Here is a 13850-nt window from a genome sequence, read left to right as displayed (position 1 = left end):
GCGTTTGATTGATCAATCAGGACAAATTTTCGCTCCTCTTGTCCTGATTGGTCAATTAAACGCTGCTCTATTCCGACAAGTAGATTTACGAATGCAACCCTGGGTCTGTTATTTATAGCTGAACTGGCTGCACTAGTTCAGAGTATCTTTTTCTCTCCCCGTTGGAAGGAGAAAGATAAGCTCTGAACTAGTGCAGCCAGTTCAGCTATAAAGAACAGACTTCCTGTTTCGTGTGTCTCGTGTCCCTCGTGTCCGGATAAATTAGGTTAGCGTTATTATTCGATAACATATTCGTGGATATATTAACAGTTATTTTAATTAATATTGCTAAATTTGATTGTATAAATATAAACGGTCATACAGTATGGTTGTCTTTACTTGTAACCATTGCGGCGATACATTACAAAAGCCTAAAGTGGCTAAACATTATCAATTTAGGTGCCGAAATCCACCCTTTTTAACCTGTGCGGATTGCTTAAAGGATTTTCGGTAAGAATTTATATAAAAGTGTTGAATTAAAAAATCTTCGAATATATATACTAATTGATTTAATATTATCTACGTCACATAATATTACATACGCACGTAATTAAATGTTTTTAATATTTTTAATTATTTCAAGGGACGAGGAATATCTTGTACATACCAAGTGCTTAACCGAAGCCGAACGATACGGCGGAAAAGATTATGTTGCAAAGCCTAATGCAAATAAAGTTTGCGTCGTCAACAATTTGCTGAATGGAACGATAGATTTATCCAATGCGGAAAGAAACTTTCTTAATGCTTTATCGAAATATGAAAATATACCAAGGAAGAAGACTAAATTCCTTAATTTCATACGCAATGCAATGGGTAATCGTGTAAATATGACAATTGTGGAAGGCATTTGGGATAAAATGGAAACTGCATACAAACAACAAAGTCAAGAATCTGCTGCACATACTCAAAAACAAGATACTACACAAACTCTAGGACAAAATAATGGTGAGTAATTATAGCAGTTTAAGTTTATCAAACAACATTGAAACTCTTTCTAATGTATGTAGAATATAGATTATATATCAATAAATTATATACATAATAAAAAATAGATTTAATATATACATAAATATTGTTACAATAAATCTAATTGGAGTATTTGTTCTTTAATAGATAAGACAACAAACATAGATTCCAATCATTCGTTTGATAATCGGAATATTGTTGAGAATCAAAATAATGAAAATATATGCAAAGAAAATAATTCTTCAAAGCATCAAAATGGAAATGACAAAGCATGCGAAACTAATGGTGATAATGTGTGTAAAAAAAAATCTAAGAAACGACAATTGAAATCAACTAATGTTGAAATGCCAGAGGACCTCCAACCTGCTGTAAAGATTTCAAAAACATCCACTTTAGAAACGAATGAAAATGAAAGTAATAATAATCCATTTGATTGGAAAAAGACTATTTTAGATGTTGTACAAGCTAAAGATGAAGTATCTTTAAAAAAACTACAAAGCAAAGTTATTAAAAAATATATATCTCATGTTTCTAACATACATGATGTATGTAATCAGACTGACATAGAACGTGAAAAAGCTATTGTAAAGTTTAATAAGACATTGAAGAAGATGAAAAAAGCATCTGTAATATGTGTTCTAGAAGATACAGTAAAATTACCCTCCTTAGTCGAATAATCACTTTCCTGAAAAAGTATCAGAGAAAAATACAAAGTAAGTAATGCTATATAAATAATATGAAAGAGAGAAACATTTCATTCGGCTGTATACATAAAAAAAACTATCAATGCAATAAATCAATTTGCAAATAACATTTTTTATTTCATGTATTATATTTTCACTAATATATTTTTATAAAATATTTGAGTTTGTAATTTATAAAACTGTGAATGGCTATTATAACTTGATTTATTGTATAAAAGTCTATTTTTATACAACTATGAGAAATATATTTCTTACAATAAGTACTTAATAACAGTTATTGGAAGATATGTAATCTTATTGCCTATGACAGCATATTAATATTCATCACTTGGAACACAAACTTTATCACCATCAGAAACAATTTACTGTACACAGTCTCTCTTAATTTTTGCTTCATGTGTATTTTATTTTTAATTAATGAAAATCAGATGGAAAGTCATGTAAGAATTTTTTAGAATACCATGCGTGATCACTCATAGTCGCTAAAAGACCCTTTGTAAGTACTTTGGCATCGTTAGCTCCAAAATAAATTGGTTGTTGATCGTACAACTGTGTCACAGTTCCTCCTAAAGCACTATATTGAAAAACAACAAAACAAATAAATAGAATGGACAAATACTGAATAACTATTAAAATAATATACAGTAAAATATTTTAATAATAATACCTCAGAATTGCTGTGCCTGCACATATGTCCCATTTCTTGATAGCAGTTGTATGAACATAGGCTGTCGCATTATCAACAGCTACTTCCAAGAACTTATATCCTAAAATAAAACGTTTATTCTTAGTATAAATCCTTAATAATAACAAAAATTAAAGGTATGAAAAGAATAAAATAAGGCTACATGGGGTTAACAAAAAATAAATACATAATATATCAAAATCCTTAACAGCTGAAAATCCATGTTGTGTATAAAAATTATCATTTGTCTTATAAATCATCTTATCATTTAGCTCTATTCTCCTTATAAGTCTTACAGAAAGTAAATTACAAAAAAAAGTATGATTATATTTAAAAAAAAAAAAAAAATCTTTACCTGCACCAGCAGCAGAAATAATTTCAACATTGTTGCCAAAGGCAACTTTAGATGCATTTTTAACTTGTCCAGCATGTGAAAGAGATACAATCAGGACAGGTGTTCTATTATCCTTTGTCTGTTGAACAAAGATTAGTCAGGTAAAGTTTACTCCATTTCAATTATATACATCACTACCCCTTAATTGAATTATATTTTTAAATTCACATAAATTACCTTGGGCAAATTTTTCAAATTTTTTGATACGCCATGATTAGTCCATGTCCAGAATAAACTGTAATTCTGCTTCGTCTCAAATGGCTTATATATAACCCCAATAATTGGTTGTCCTTTCACAGCTACGCATACCATAGTAGATACATATTGAAGTAAATTTTCTAAAAATATAAAATATTGTAAAATACTTCAATTTTAACTTTTATAAAGCAACATGATAAGAAGATAAAAATGCAAAACTATTGAATGTCTTTTTAGATACAATTTCATAAAAAGGATTGAATTGCTTTGTTCAATAAAAATGTTTAATAATTGCAACAAGGACATTTAGTAAATTTGAAGATTCTTTCATAAAAACAGAATATTTTAATAACTTTCGAATTTTGTATCAAACTCTATTGTGTCTATAAATTATTAAATCATTCATTTAAGGTAAGAATAGGCTTTACCCACAATTAATATTTCTGATTGTTTATAATATGGATTTTATACTATTACAGAACTGTATGTGTGAAATAATTGTCTATCTGTGTCTTATGTCCATAATCTATTTTTATTGATTTATTTGATCCTGAAAATAATTAATGCCTCTTAATAGACAAAAATATTGTTATCAAATTGCAATTACAGGTAATATTTTTCTCATATCCACATTACCTAAATTTTTAATATCTTCTTTTTATAGAATTTATATATGTGTAGTCTTATATTACTTATAGTTATGTTTTTGAACATAAAAGTATATTTATCATACAATCTTAAAAATAAAATTCTTGTCATAAATGATCTGTAAAGTAATTTCATTAAAAGTATTACGATATTATTAAAATAAAGGTATATTGTTACCTGTAAACTCTTTGGTAGCATCAAGAGGATCTATCCAAATTGTAATATCATTAATGTTCACAATATCATCGCTAATATTATAACCATCAATACTTTTAACAGAATTCTTAATGTTTTCTACTACAATTTTGTCACAATCTTGTGACGTTTCCTCGGATATCACAGTAATTCCTGGGAATGATTCTGTTAAAGCACGATACATGGCACAGTGAGATCTATAATCTGCCGCTGTTACTGGATCATTGACTCCTTTAAAGATAACAGAAAAAGAATCATTTTAATTTACACTCTAAAATGTATTGATTGAAGAAAATGAACAAAATTATAAAATAGATGTACTAAATAATGCAAATGATTTGTGAAAAAAATATGACAATAGTGTGTGCATATTATTATCATACTATAAATACCAAGTCGTATATTAATAGTATTACCTTCCTTCGTTTGACCTTTGCTTTCGATTTTGAATTTAATCTGATCGTGCACAGCCACTACTTCAGATCCTCCGATTTCGGCCGCTCTTATCGCGGCGGCGAGAAGCTGTTTCAAAGATACATCTTTCTCGTTCGCGCGCCGATTTGCGCATAAATAGACGATGCCAAAAATCACCGCGACTACGCACAAAAGTATTCTTTGCATACGCACACCCATCCTATTGTACATTGCAAATTAATGACTTGCAATTAACAACGAATCCGTGTTTCTGCTGCCGCGCACACAATGCGATTACAATAATCCTGTTGACAAATAATAATGATAAGTGCAATTAACGGTGCGGTTTTTTTCTTAACCTTATCAATATTTTTATCGTTAATTAGTGCGGATGTAACATACTTTTGACACTATATAAACAACTTTTGTGCAAAGACAATTTGCAGAGGAATTTGTATTGAATATCAGTCATCATCATATTTCTTTTTTTACAAGATAAAAGAAATTTTTTATCTTATGGTTAGTTTTACGGTTGTCCAATATTGTTGATTGATGAACAAAAAATATAAATCCTTTTCATAATTTTTGATTTGTTAATAAGAGACGATCGTTTAAATGCGAGAGATGTAAATGTGTCCAAGATGCGCAAAGTGTTCGTCTGACATCTGACTTCATTTTTAGTTGCACTCAGTTACACTCCCTGCACTTGGTTACAGCACACGCAGTTTTCCTGGCGGGAAGCAATGGCTGGATGTGAATTTTGAGATCGCTCGCTCGCCGTTCAAACATTACTTGAATTTTTCTTCCAAATAAACCGTAACGTATCCTAATTATTCTAAATATATATCGCGCGTGTCTGAAATTACTTTGTGGTATCCGAAATACACGTAACAAAAGATAGAAGAGACGCCAATGACACCGTGTCGTTGAAATTTTTTAGTACAAGAGATTCGACGAGATGTTGACGATACAATTTGGACAATGTGGGAATCAACTCGGACACGACTTATTCTCGAAGGTATCTACCGATCTTGAAAGTCTAAATACCGGCGTTTCTTATGGAGCTAATTACGAGTACACGGAAAACACGATCGAGAAATGGTTCGACGGAATAACGGAACGCGGCCGGCATTTCGCGAGGGCGATCCTCGTCGATACCGAAGAGAAGGTAGTGAACAAGATATGTAAGGATGCGAACGCATCGTGGACCTATCGAATAAGCAACGTCGTTTGTCAATCTGGCGGTGGTTGTGCCAACAATTGGGCTTACGGCTACAAGATAAACAGCCAACGTTTGTCAAATATTATATTGAATATAACGCGACAAGAGATTGAGAAATTAGATCGTTTTCAAGGATTTCTACTGCTTCTTAGCTCGGCCGGTGGCACAGGATCCGGTATTGGAAGCCGTATGGTTGAAATTCTACGCGATGAGTATGAGACTAAGTCTATTGTCGCTGCGATTGTGTTGCCATTCAGCTTTGGAGAAGTCTGCACTCAAAATTACAATACTATATTGACTCTAGCTGAGTTCTCCGACAGAGCAGACTTTTCTATGTTATTTGAGAATCAGCAGATGCATGCTATGAGTACTAGTTTGTTGAAGAATCCTAATACCATGTTATACGACATAAACAGTATTATTTCTGAGAATCTGCTCGCTGCTTTTCAACCTACCAACAAGGCAAGATATGACATGAATTTTTTAATATCCAAAATAGCTGCGCATCCCAATTTTAGATTTGTAACAATCAAGAGTACTCCTCATGTTCCTGCAACATGTCTGCAGTATGAACCCACCCACAAGTGGGATGTATATATACGTCACTTGAAGCAGACTCTTCGAATTTCAAAATCGCAAACGGAATTGACAAATGTCCAATTAAAAACACCAAATCCTATACCGGGCAAAACAGATATGTCTTATATGTATAGTCCTTGTGTATCTAATATTCTTGTAACACGTGGCAAATCTGTAGAGAATGACGCTGTAATGTTGGAAGATCTGCAGAAAAGACATTTATATCCAGAGTGGATTACGCTAGAGTCGTTCACTCACTTGCATCAGGAACGCAAGTTTTTGAATCGAGACAAATTTTTAGCATTGATCACCAACAATTCAGAGATACATCGGCCATTGGACGCATATCTGGACAAAGCATGGAATTCTTACAAATTTGCGGCTTTCTTACATCAATATAAACAGTTTGGCTTGGAGGAAGACGATTTCTTGGAAGCTTTTGCAAAAGTTGAGAACATAGTGCAGGAATATAAAAACTTGAAGAGTTATGGTGAAAATTAAGTTTTTTATATAACTCTTATGTTTATGTGAAACTGATATTTTTGCCTGATTAATTTGACATATTTATATCTTTATAAATAAGAAAACAAATTTTTGCTATTTTTTAGTTACAATATGATGCAAGTTAAACTTTAAAATTTTGTAATATTCCATGATTATTTATGGATATGATGCAGTAGCATGTAGTAACTTGCTAGAACAAAAAATCTACAATTTTATATATAACATAAGCATATACATACATATATGTGCTTTATAATATATATATTTTATATATTTTAATTATTTACATTTATTTTCAATTCATTTTGAAAAATATGCGAAAAAGTTCACAATTTTAAACCTTTGCAGATTTTTCCTAAAGAATGAGTTTTTACAGTTACTTCACTTGTCAGATATATAGATTTATTTCTTAATTCATTCTCTCTTGACATTTCTACTTTTGCCAAGTACATTATGCGTAGGCGTTTACACGAGACCTTGAGTATCACGGTCACGGTTACTACGAGATGGGCGAGCGGTTGTGATGTCATTTGGGAATCGACCGAGCTGCGACTACGGGACACGTGAAAGAGACTCGTAAAGGAGGAAAGACGGACAAAAAGGAGGCAGAGTAGAAGAGGGAGAAAGGCGACAATAGAACGAACGAGCGAGTATGCTTACCGAGGGAAAAGCGAGATGAGATGAAGAGTCATTTGTGTCGATGTAATACTATCATGTGTCTGAGCCTCGTCTATTTCACCGCGTCGCCTTTAGAGCCTTCTCTGCGCAATTGCGTCCCTGCATCCCTGCTGGGATAGAAATCCATACGTATATATCGTATCAAATACACCTTCTGCGCAATGTGTACGCGTCACGGATAGACGCAAAAATAGAAAATCCGATCATCCCGTTTCTTGGAAGAGGGGAACGTTTCCAGGAACCCTCATCTGCCCCTTTCACCCTTCTTTTTCTCCCACATCAACTCGGAAACAATCCAAGGAATGATCGAGCGACGGAATCTCGGCGGCAAATGAGCCTATTCCAGGATTCAATCTCGTATCCTGAAATATCTACGTGCTATTTTTCTCTCTGGTATGTATTATATTTATAATTCAAAATTCTCAAGATAATGCGTTTTATTTCCTTTTTTTCTCTTTTTTGTATTGTATCACAGCAAAATTAAAACACAAATTAATTTATTGTGATTACAGATATCTCTCTATAATGAATATGAGAATAAAACATTTATAATTCTCAATCATTTTAATCAAGCTCAAAAAATATTTATGAACATTGATTTGAATAATTTTAAAATATTCGTTTTACAATTATAATATATTTACATTTTAATCCTTGAGAAATCTTAATATTTCTATATATAAATATATTTTACTTTCCATTCATATTGTATTTTTTGCTTTAGAAAAACAGCATGCTTAAAAAAAAAATTTTTTTTAAACTGGGCTTCTCGAGTCTCTTTTTTTATATTTTTTCTATACACATTTTCTTTTATATATTTCTTTACATAATATGCTCTTTACAATTATAATCAAATTTTAATTTTGCTTTTTTAGATTTTACAAAATTTATGATGCGAGAATGACAAAAAAGTATCAAAATGATATTGTTAAGAAGAATACAAAACGGTACTCTGTATGAAATCATTTTCGAAGCGAAATACTTGAAGAAACATCTCGCTTCCGGACTAGGTCGCAGGGATAGAGGTTCTCTCGCGGTCATCACCGACGCGACTTGAATACCGAAGAGGCGTGGTTTTGGTCGGCGTAGAAACCTGTTCGTTCTCCGCGCTTCATCTCGTTGCAGCGTGACGTCGGCCGATTCCCCTTCGCGTCACCGCATCACGCAGCCGACCTCCTCCCCCACGTATGAGGGAACGGGCGCTCTCTGGCGTCGGAGTCGCGGGACCGATGACGCGCGCCATTTTGTCCAGTGTCCGTCGAACGCGTCGTGCGTCGGGGTGCGTATCGCTGGCGGGGTTGTTTATCGCTGTGCGAGAGCGAAATAAATCTGAACGCGGAGACTTAGGTGTGATACTGCACGCGGGTGTGCGAACAGACGAGCGTTTGTTGTGCTCGGCTCGAGGCGAGCGTAATATGTATTACGTGCCTTCTAGATTCGTGTCTGTGGCGACGACGTCCGGCGCGGCTACGAAGAGGAAGACCGTCTCCTCGTATTGTGATCGCTGCGAGCTTCTACGAGGACAGACGTAGCGTTGCGACGACGCTTAATAAACAAGCGACTCACGGAGAGTGTGAATGGCGACGACGACGATCACGCAAACACTCGATCCCGTTGTCGCAGCGGAGAGCAGCGTTTGGCTGCAGGTGAGTTTCGAGAGGGTGGCAGCGCGCCGTTTCTAATCGATAAGAGACGCGCGCGCGCCCGCGCGTCTCTTTTCGTCCGTCCTTTTCGTTTCCTCTCTCGCGGAGGAGGAAATGAAAAGCACACGCTCATCCCCCGTTTCGCGCGAGGGGAAATGTTCACGATCCAAGTGGTCGTTTCGTCGTGCACGGACAATCGGCGTATGCTCGCTTGCTTGTGCAAGTCGAGTCCGAGAAAAGTGAAAGCTCGCCTCGATGCCGCCGATCGTTTCGCCTCGACTCGCGAAGGACCTCTCGTTTTCTGGCTGCAATTTTTTGCACTCGCCGCGTTTAAGATGACGTAGATGATAGACGCCGGGATGTACGATATAGGTATGTTTAGACTTTGGAGCGGAAAGTGAGAAAGGAGACAAAGGAAAAACCACTTTGTATTTTCGGAGCAATATATATTTATTGCTTCACATATGACACATACATAATTTGGAAAACTAATCACTTACATTAAATTTTACATATTTGATAATTAAAGAAAGTGATATTGTACATTGATTAAAAAGAGTCAAAGGTCAAAGGCGACCATGAAAATGCCTTGACAATTCTGAAACGATCACTGTCAAGGATACAATGATATGTTAAACATCTCGCATAAGCGAGCAGCTATTTTATATCCTGTTTTACTGGCATACGCTTGATGATAATTTGTACGCTGCTGATATTTGGTGCGCACCGATGCGTCCAATCGATTTGCTGATAGTGCAAAAGTACAACTAAAATATGCCCATCTCACTGTGATGGATAAAAAAGAATACGTTAAATTAAATTTAAGGTAATAGAACTAATTTCTCTTTGCATTTTTTCCCCCCAAAAAATTTAGGTTTTTATTATAATTCGTAACTGATATAATTTTATAAATTTTTATATTTATCGTTACTATTTACATTTTGAGAGAGAGAGAGAGAGATCACAGCATCTTTAATAATTATTTCTCACTATATCTATGCTTTGTTCCTTTACTCGTAATTCAAGTCGTCTTTAATATCGATAATTAATCCTTTGGTCTGTAGGGATAATTCTACTTGAGTGATTTCAGATTTAAGCAACAATGCAACAAATATTAAATTTTTGAGAAAAAAAAGAGAAAGAAATATTATGCACTATTATTATATTTTAATTTTCTATCAGATTCATATAATTATATCAATATTATAATAAATGCGAATTATACGATAGGAAGAGATTTTGTTACGGATATCGATTGTATCGAAGGACCCGCGGAATGTTCTGTTTTGATAGGAATCTCTGATTTTGTTACATAAATATTTTATAAAGGATAGATATATATCATAAAGAAATTTAAGCATACGAAATTTCGAAGATTGTGTTAAATTATCAATGATACACGAATAGCATCTCTTATTCATTACATCGATCTTTACATATTACATATAATTCTTAATTTTTATTTTGAAAATAAAACAATAGTACTTAATGAAGTATGAATTGTACTTAATGAAAAGTACTTAAAATGAATTTAAATACTATTAATATTACAAACATTAATATTAATATTCCAGGAAGTCTATTATCTAGCCTTATTTCTTACATATATAACTATGATTAGATATAAATACATGTTAAAAATTTCATAACAAAACTGAGAAATAACAATCTTAATAGCTATCCGTAATATTCATAATCAATAATAGTTTGATGTTTGTAGGATTATTTCTCAATAATAAATCAGTCATTATAGGCGATTAACCGCAGGGCATCGTCTTTGCTATTAGGCAGCATTGCGATCACTGGCCATTATCGGGTGATTTCGATGCCAGGATGCGCAGCCAAAGCGTACGCGAACTATTCTTTAAAGATTGAGCCTCACGTTTCATGTGTTTGCTTATGTGACTCCGAGGGGCGATTTCATTCATACATGGCAGCTCTCGTGCGATCGATACTACACGCGAGACAGACACTGCAGATACAATCTTCGAATATACTTAGATGTATATATATATATATATATTTTTTTTTCCAATTTATTCCTATTTTTATTCATACAGATGCAAAGCATTTGATCGCGCTTTATTTTTGTTTAATCAGAGCTGTAGAAAATCTAATATTTTCGAAAGAAAATGGAAAATTCATAATAATTATCCTTTACATAAAATATTAGAGCAGGGTTTTCTTTGTAATATTCTTTTTCGAGAACTAAAAACGTTATAGATTCCAAAAAAAAAAAATTTTATTTTTGGAATTGGGATTTTATATTGCGTAACAATGTCCAGTGTAATTAATATAAAAATAAATATATAAAACTTTCAATCAAAATCAGATTCTCTCTCTCTTTAGGTACAAAAGAAAATTGTCAATAAGTCGAACTGTAATTAACGTAGCAAGGAGCTAAATAAATTTGTTTGGTCGATGAAATATCGTGGTTACAAACTGATGAATAATGACGCATAAAAAAATCTTCAATAAACACTCCGTTCGAGTTTAACATTCGCATCTATTTAACGACATAGAAAATACATTTTTATTTTTTTTTTATCTTCGCTTTTGTCCCTAAGGGACCGCACCCGTGCAGCAGTTCTAAAAGACAGTATCCTTTGTGTGCGTAGGTCAACCTGCACGCACTCTATTTTGGACATAGGTATATTTCTCTATCAGTGCTTCTCAACTCGTTTTCACATCGTATCATTTATAGAAAGTAATATTTATACAATACATAGATTGTGAGATAGAGAGAAGGGAACGGATTTGAGAAGATCTATTTAAGACACGATAAATATTATATACAGGATATCGCAAACGTAGCATTAACTTTTTTAACGCTATTTTAGAGAGAAGATTCTTTAACAAAAGAAACTATCAAACATTAAGAAAGCTATGATCGCGTGTTTAAAATTTTTTATTTAAATATTTTCCAATTAGAATCTTTCTAATTAAATGTCACATTGCAAATGTCTATTTTTTTTGACATACTTGAGATTAAATAAAAGACAAGCTTTCCTTATTCACGTCTGTGAAATGTAGACAAACTCTCGGGAAACGTATCTTTATAAGAAGCTTTTCTCTATTTTCCACTAAACTCTAATCTTTTGAGCAGGTATATACAATAGTCAGTGATTCTCAATCATTTTCACATTGATGAAGATAACGTATTTTTTGTGAAAATTTATAAACTATTAAGAAGTTCTAGCTTTATTTATGCAATAGTTCTATAATCCTTGATAGTTTAAACAAATAGTTTTGTTCATTAAATCAAATAAATCAATTTTTAAAACAAATTATGAGATGGGTTCATACAGCATTTTAGGAGAGTTTCTTCTCATTCTTTGTCAGCTTTTAAGAGACTTATAGTTCGGAATTCAATATATATATATATATTGAAAATAAAGCTAGAAATTTTAATAGTTTCCACGAAATGATGCATCAGAAAGAGAAAGAAAGAGAAAAAGTTTCATATATACATTATTACCAAGTTATCTTTTTTGTATAGAAACATATATCTATATGTAGTATGTCATTTTTTCTCATCATATTATCATCATTATCACGTGACCGATAAAAATTATCGTAAAATGTTTTTTCTCTTTCAGTAGAGGAAAGAAATTAACATTCCCGATTTTTGTTGGGTTTTTTTTTTAGAGAGTATATAATATTACATATAAGTCATATGAGTAACGATCTGACATATGCGATACCAGTATTCGCTGCTATTTTTGTCAGATGGCCGTATGTAAGTTATATCTGATCGAAGTCGCAATTTACGTACACGGGGTGCATAGAATTAAATAGAACGCGGAGGGTATAATACATAACTTTCATTAAAATCTATATCTCTCGCGTAGAATTGGCAACTCTTCGAAATATTACCGAGCTATGTTTACTCTCTTAGAACAAACTGTTCTTGTTTCGCAGCTTTTCTCTTTCATTCTGAAAACTTCATAAAATTTTTGTTAAATATTTCATATAAAAAATTATATATATTGCTCATTTTATATATAGACTCAAACTATGTTAATATAAATTGCTGAGATAAAATTTGATATTATATAATTGTTATAGAACCAAAACACACGCATCTATTTAAAATAAATATCAAACGTTAGATAAATAATATAACAATTGAATAATTTAGAAAGAAAATTTTTCACATTTTTTAGAGATGATCGGAAACGAATATTTGCGTTGTGTTATTGTGTTTAATACGTGCTAGGATTGACGACGATGTTTCATTGTTCGCTGGGTTCAAGTAACCTGGAACCTGGCAAGACTTCGATCCAGGTGCGCAATATTAAACGGAGGCACACCTACTAGTGACTCATTCTGGAAGAGTTCCTGGTTTCTTTCGCCCTTCGTGTAAGGGATGTATATGAAGCGAATATAATTTACCCCTCATTTATTACGCTACCGGAAACTTACCTTCTAAATATACAGAAAATATACATATAAATCTGTTCAGCTAAATTTATAATTTATAATTTAAAAAGAGACCGAATATTATTTTTATTCGAATTTTCTTTAATATCTAAACCATTCGAACAATTGAATCTTCGGATAATGGAAATCGATTAAACAGTTTGATTATCGGTTTATATCCGAACTTGACACTCGAACGTATTTACTTTGAAATATTAAAACACAACTGTTTAAACATATACACACGCTGTTTGATAACACATATCGCTCGAATCTTTTGTCTGAGTTTTATTGGAGAAAACTATTTGCTAAAGTTATTATTTATTTAATATGTGGCACATAATTGTGCACTTGCATTTATCTTTTGTTTGCATTCTAGTTCATATAATTCTTCATTGTTTCGAAAACGACTATCTTAATTGTCGGGGAAAAAATGCATAAATAACAGGGTCAAATGAGCTCAAAGTCCAAAGAATCTGTGTGTCAAATAAAGTAAAACGAGTGCTAAGGTTCGGTATGCGAACAGGCAAAAATACCACGCCTCTTACTAGATCGGCAT

General features: G+C 32.9%; 4 protein-coding genes across 7 annotated transcripts in view; 3 read left to right on the top strand and 1 right to left on the bottom strand.

The window, feature by feature from the left end:
- Positions 1–119: 119 nt before the first annotated feature.
- LOC115232759 (cell growth-regulating nucleolar protein) lies at positions 120–1813 on the top strand. The gene is made up of 3 exons (XM_029802835.1): positions 120–489; positions 623–984; positions 1153–1813. The coding sequence occupies exons 1-3, from the start codon at positions 365–367 to the stop codon at positions 1680–1682; spliced, it is 1017 nt and encodes a 338-aa protein (XP_029658695.1). The 5' UTR covers positions 120–364; the 3' UTR covers positions 1683–1813.
- Positions 1814–1895: 82 nt separating this feature from the next.
- LOC115232758 (putative inositol monophosphatase 3) lies at positions 1896–7343 on the bottom strand. 2 transcript variants are annotated; one of them, XM_029802832.1, is made up of 8 exons: positions 7209–7335; positions 4646–4973; positions 4246–4548; positions 3812–4060; positions 2966–3126; positions 2750–2867; positions 2377–2476; positions 1896–2283 (listed from the first exon to the last, which is right to left on the bottom strand). In XM_029802832.1, exons 3-8 carry the CDS (start codon positions 4472–4474, stop codon positions 2124–2126), a joined length of 1017 nt encoding a protein of 338 aa, XP_029658692.1. In that variant the 5' UTR covers positions 4475–4548; positions 4646–4973; positions 7209–7335; the 3' UTR covers positions 1896–2123. The 2 variants fall into 2 exon arrangements, with proteins under 2 accessions (XP_029658692.1, XP_029658693.1); XM_029802833.1 differs by lacking the exon at positions 4646–4973 and having other exon boundaries at positions 7209–7343.
- On the top strand, positions 4924–7202 carry LOC115232755 (tubulin delta chain-like). The gene is made up of 3 exons (XM_029802822.1): positions 4924–5059; positions 5184–6534; positions 7010–7202. The coding sequence occupies exons 2-3, from the start codon at positions 5202–5204 to the stop codon at positions 7027–7029; spliced, it is 1353 nt and encodes a 450-aa protein (XP_029658682.1). The 5' UTR covers positions 4924–5059; positions 5184–5201; the 3' UTR covers positions 7030–7202.
- Positions 7344–7519: 176 nt separating the features above from the next.
- The window catches only part of LOC115232751 (mitogen-activated protein kinase kinase kinase 12), a 17601-nt gene continuing 11270 nt past the window's right edge, over positions 7520–13850 (top strand). The window contains exons 1-3 of one of the 3 annotated variants that reach the window (XM_029802815.1): positions 7520–7619; positions 8102–8505; positions 8662–8872. The gene's annotated coding sequence lies outside the window, so the exon portion shown is untranslated. Of the gene's footprint in view, positions 7620–8101; positions 8873–13850 lie in introns of all 3 variants that reach the window. The other 2 variants (XM_029802814.1, XM_029802818.1) reach the window with 2 other exon arrangements.

The sequence above is a fragment of the Formica exsecta genome, unplaced genomic scaffold (assembly GCF_003651465.1).
Source record: "Formica exsecta isolate Colony F162 unplaced genomic scaffold, ASM365146v1 scaffold15, whole genome shotgun sequence".
NCBI lineage: Eukaryota > Metazoa > Arthropoda > Insecta > Hymenoptera > Formicidae > Formica > Formica exsecta.
The sequence above is the reverse complement of the archived record's forward strand: the minus strand, read 5'-3'. Positions and strand labels throughout refer to the sequence as shown.

Coding starts and splice junctions, on each gene's coding strand:
- LOC115232759 (XM_029802835.1), top strand. CDS start 365: ATGGTTGTCTTTACTTGTAACCATTGCGGCGATACATTACAAAAGCCT. Junction 490..622: donor GATTGCTTAAAGGATTTTCG/GTAAGAATTTAT, acceptor AATTATTTCAAG/GGACGAGGAATATCTTGTAC. Junction 985..1,152: donor AACTCTAGGACAAAATAATG/GTGAGTAATTAT, acceptor GTTCTTTAATAG/ATAAGACAACAAACATAGAT.
- LOC115232758 (XM_029802833.1), bottom strand. CDS start 4,474: ATGTACAATAGGATGGGTGTGCGTATGCAAAGAATACTTTTGTGCGTA. Junction 3,127..3,811: donor TGCTACCAAAGAGTTTACAG/GTAACAATATAC, acceptor TTATATTTTTAG/AAAATTTACTTCAATATGTA. Junction 2,868..2,965: donor ATTTGAAAAATTTGCCCAAG/GTAATTTATGTG, acceptor TTTGTTCAACAG/ACAAAGGATAATAGAACACC.
- LOC115232755 (XM_029802822.1), top strand. CDS start 5,202: ATGTTGACGATACAATTTGGACAATGTGGGAATCAACTCGGACACGAC. Junction 6,535..7,009: donor TAAAAACTTGAAGAGTTATG/GTGAAAATTAAG, acceptor CATTATGCGTAG/GCGTTTACACGAGACCTTGA.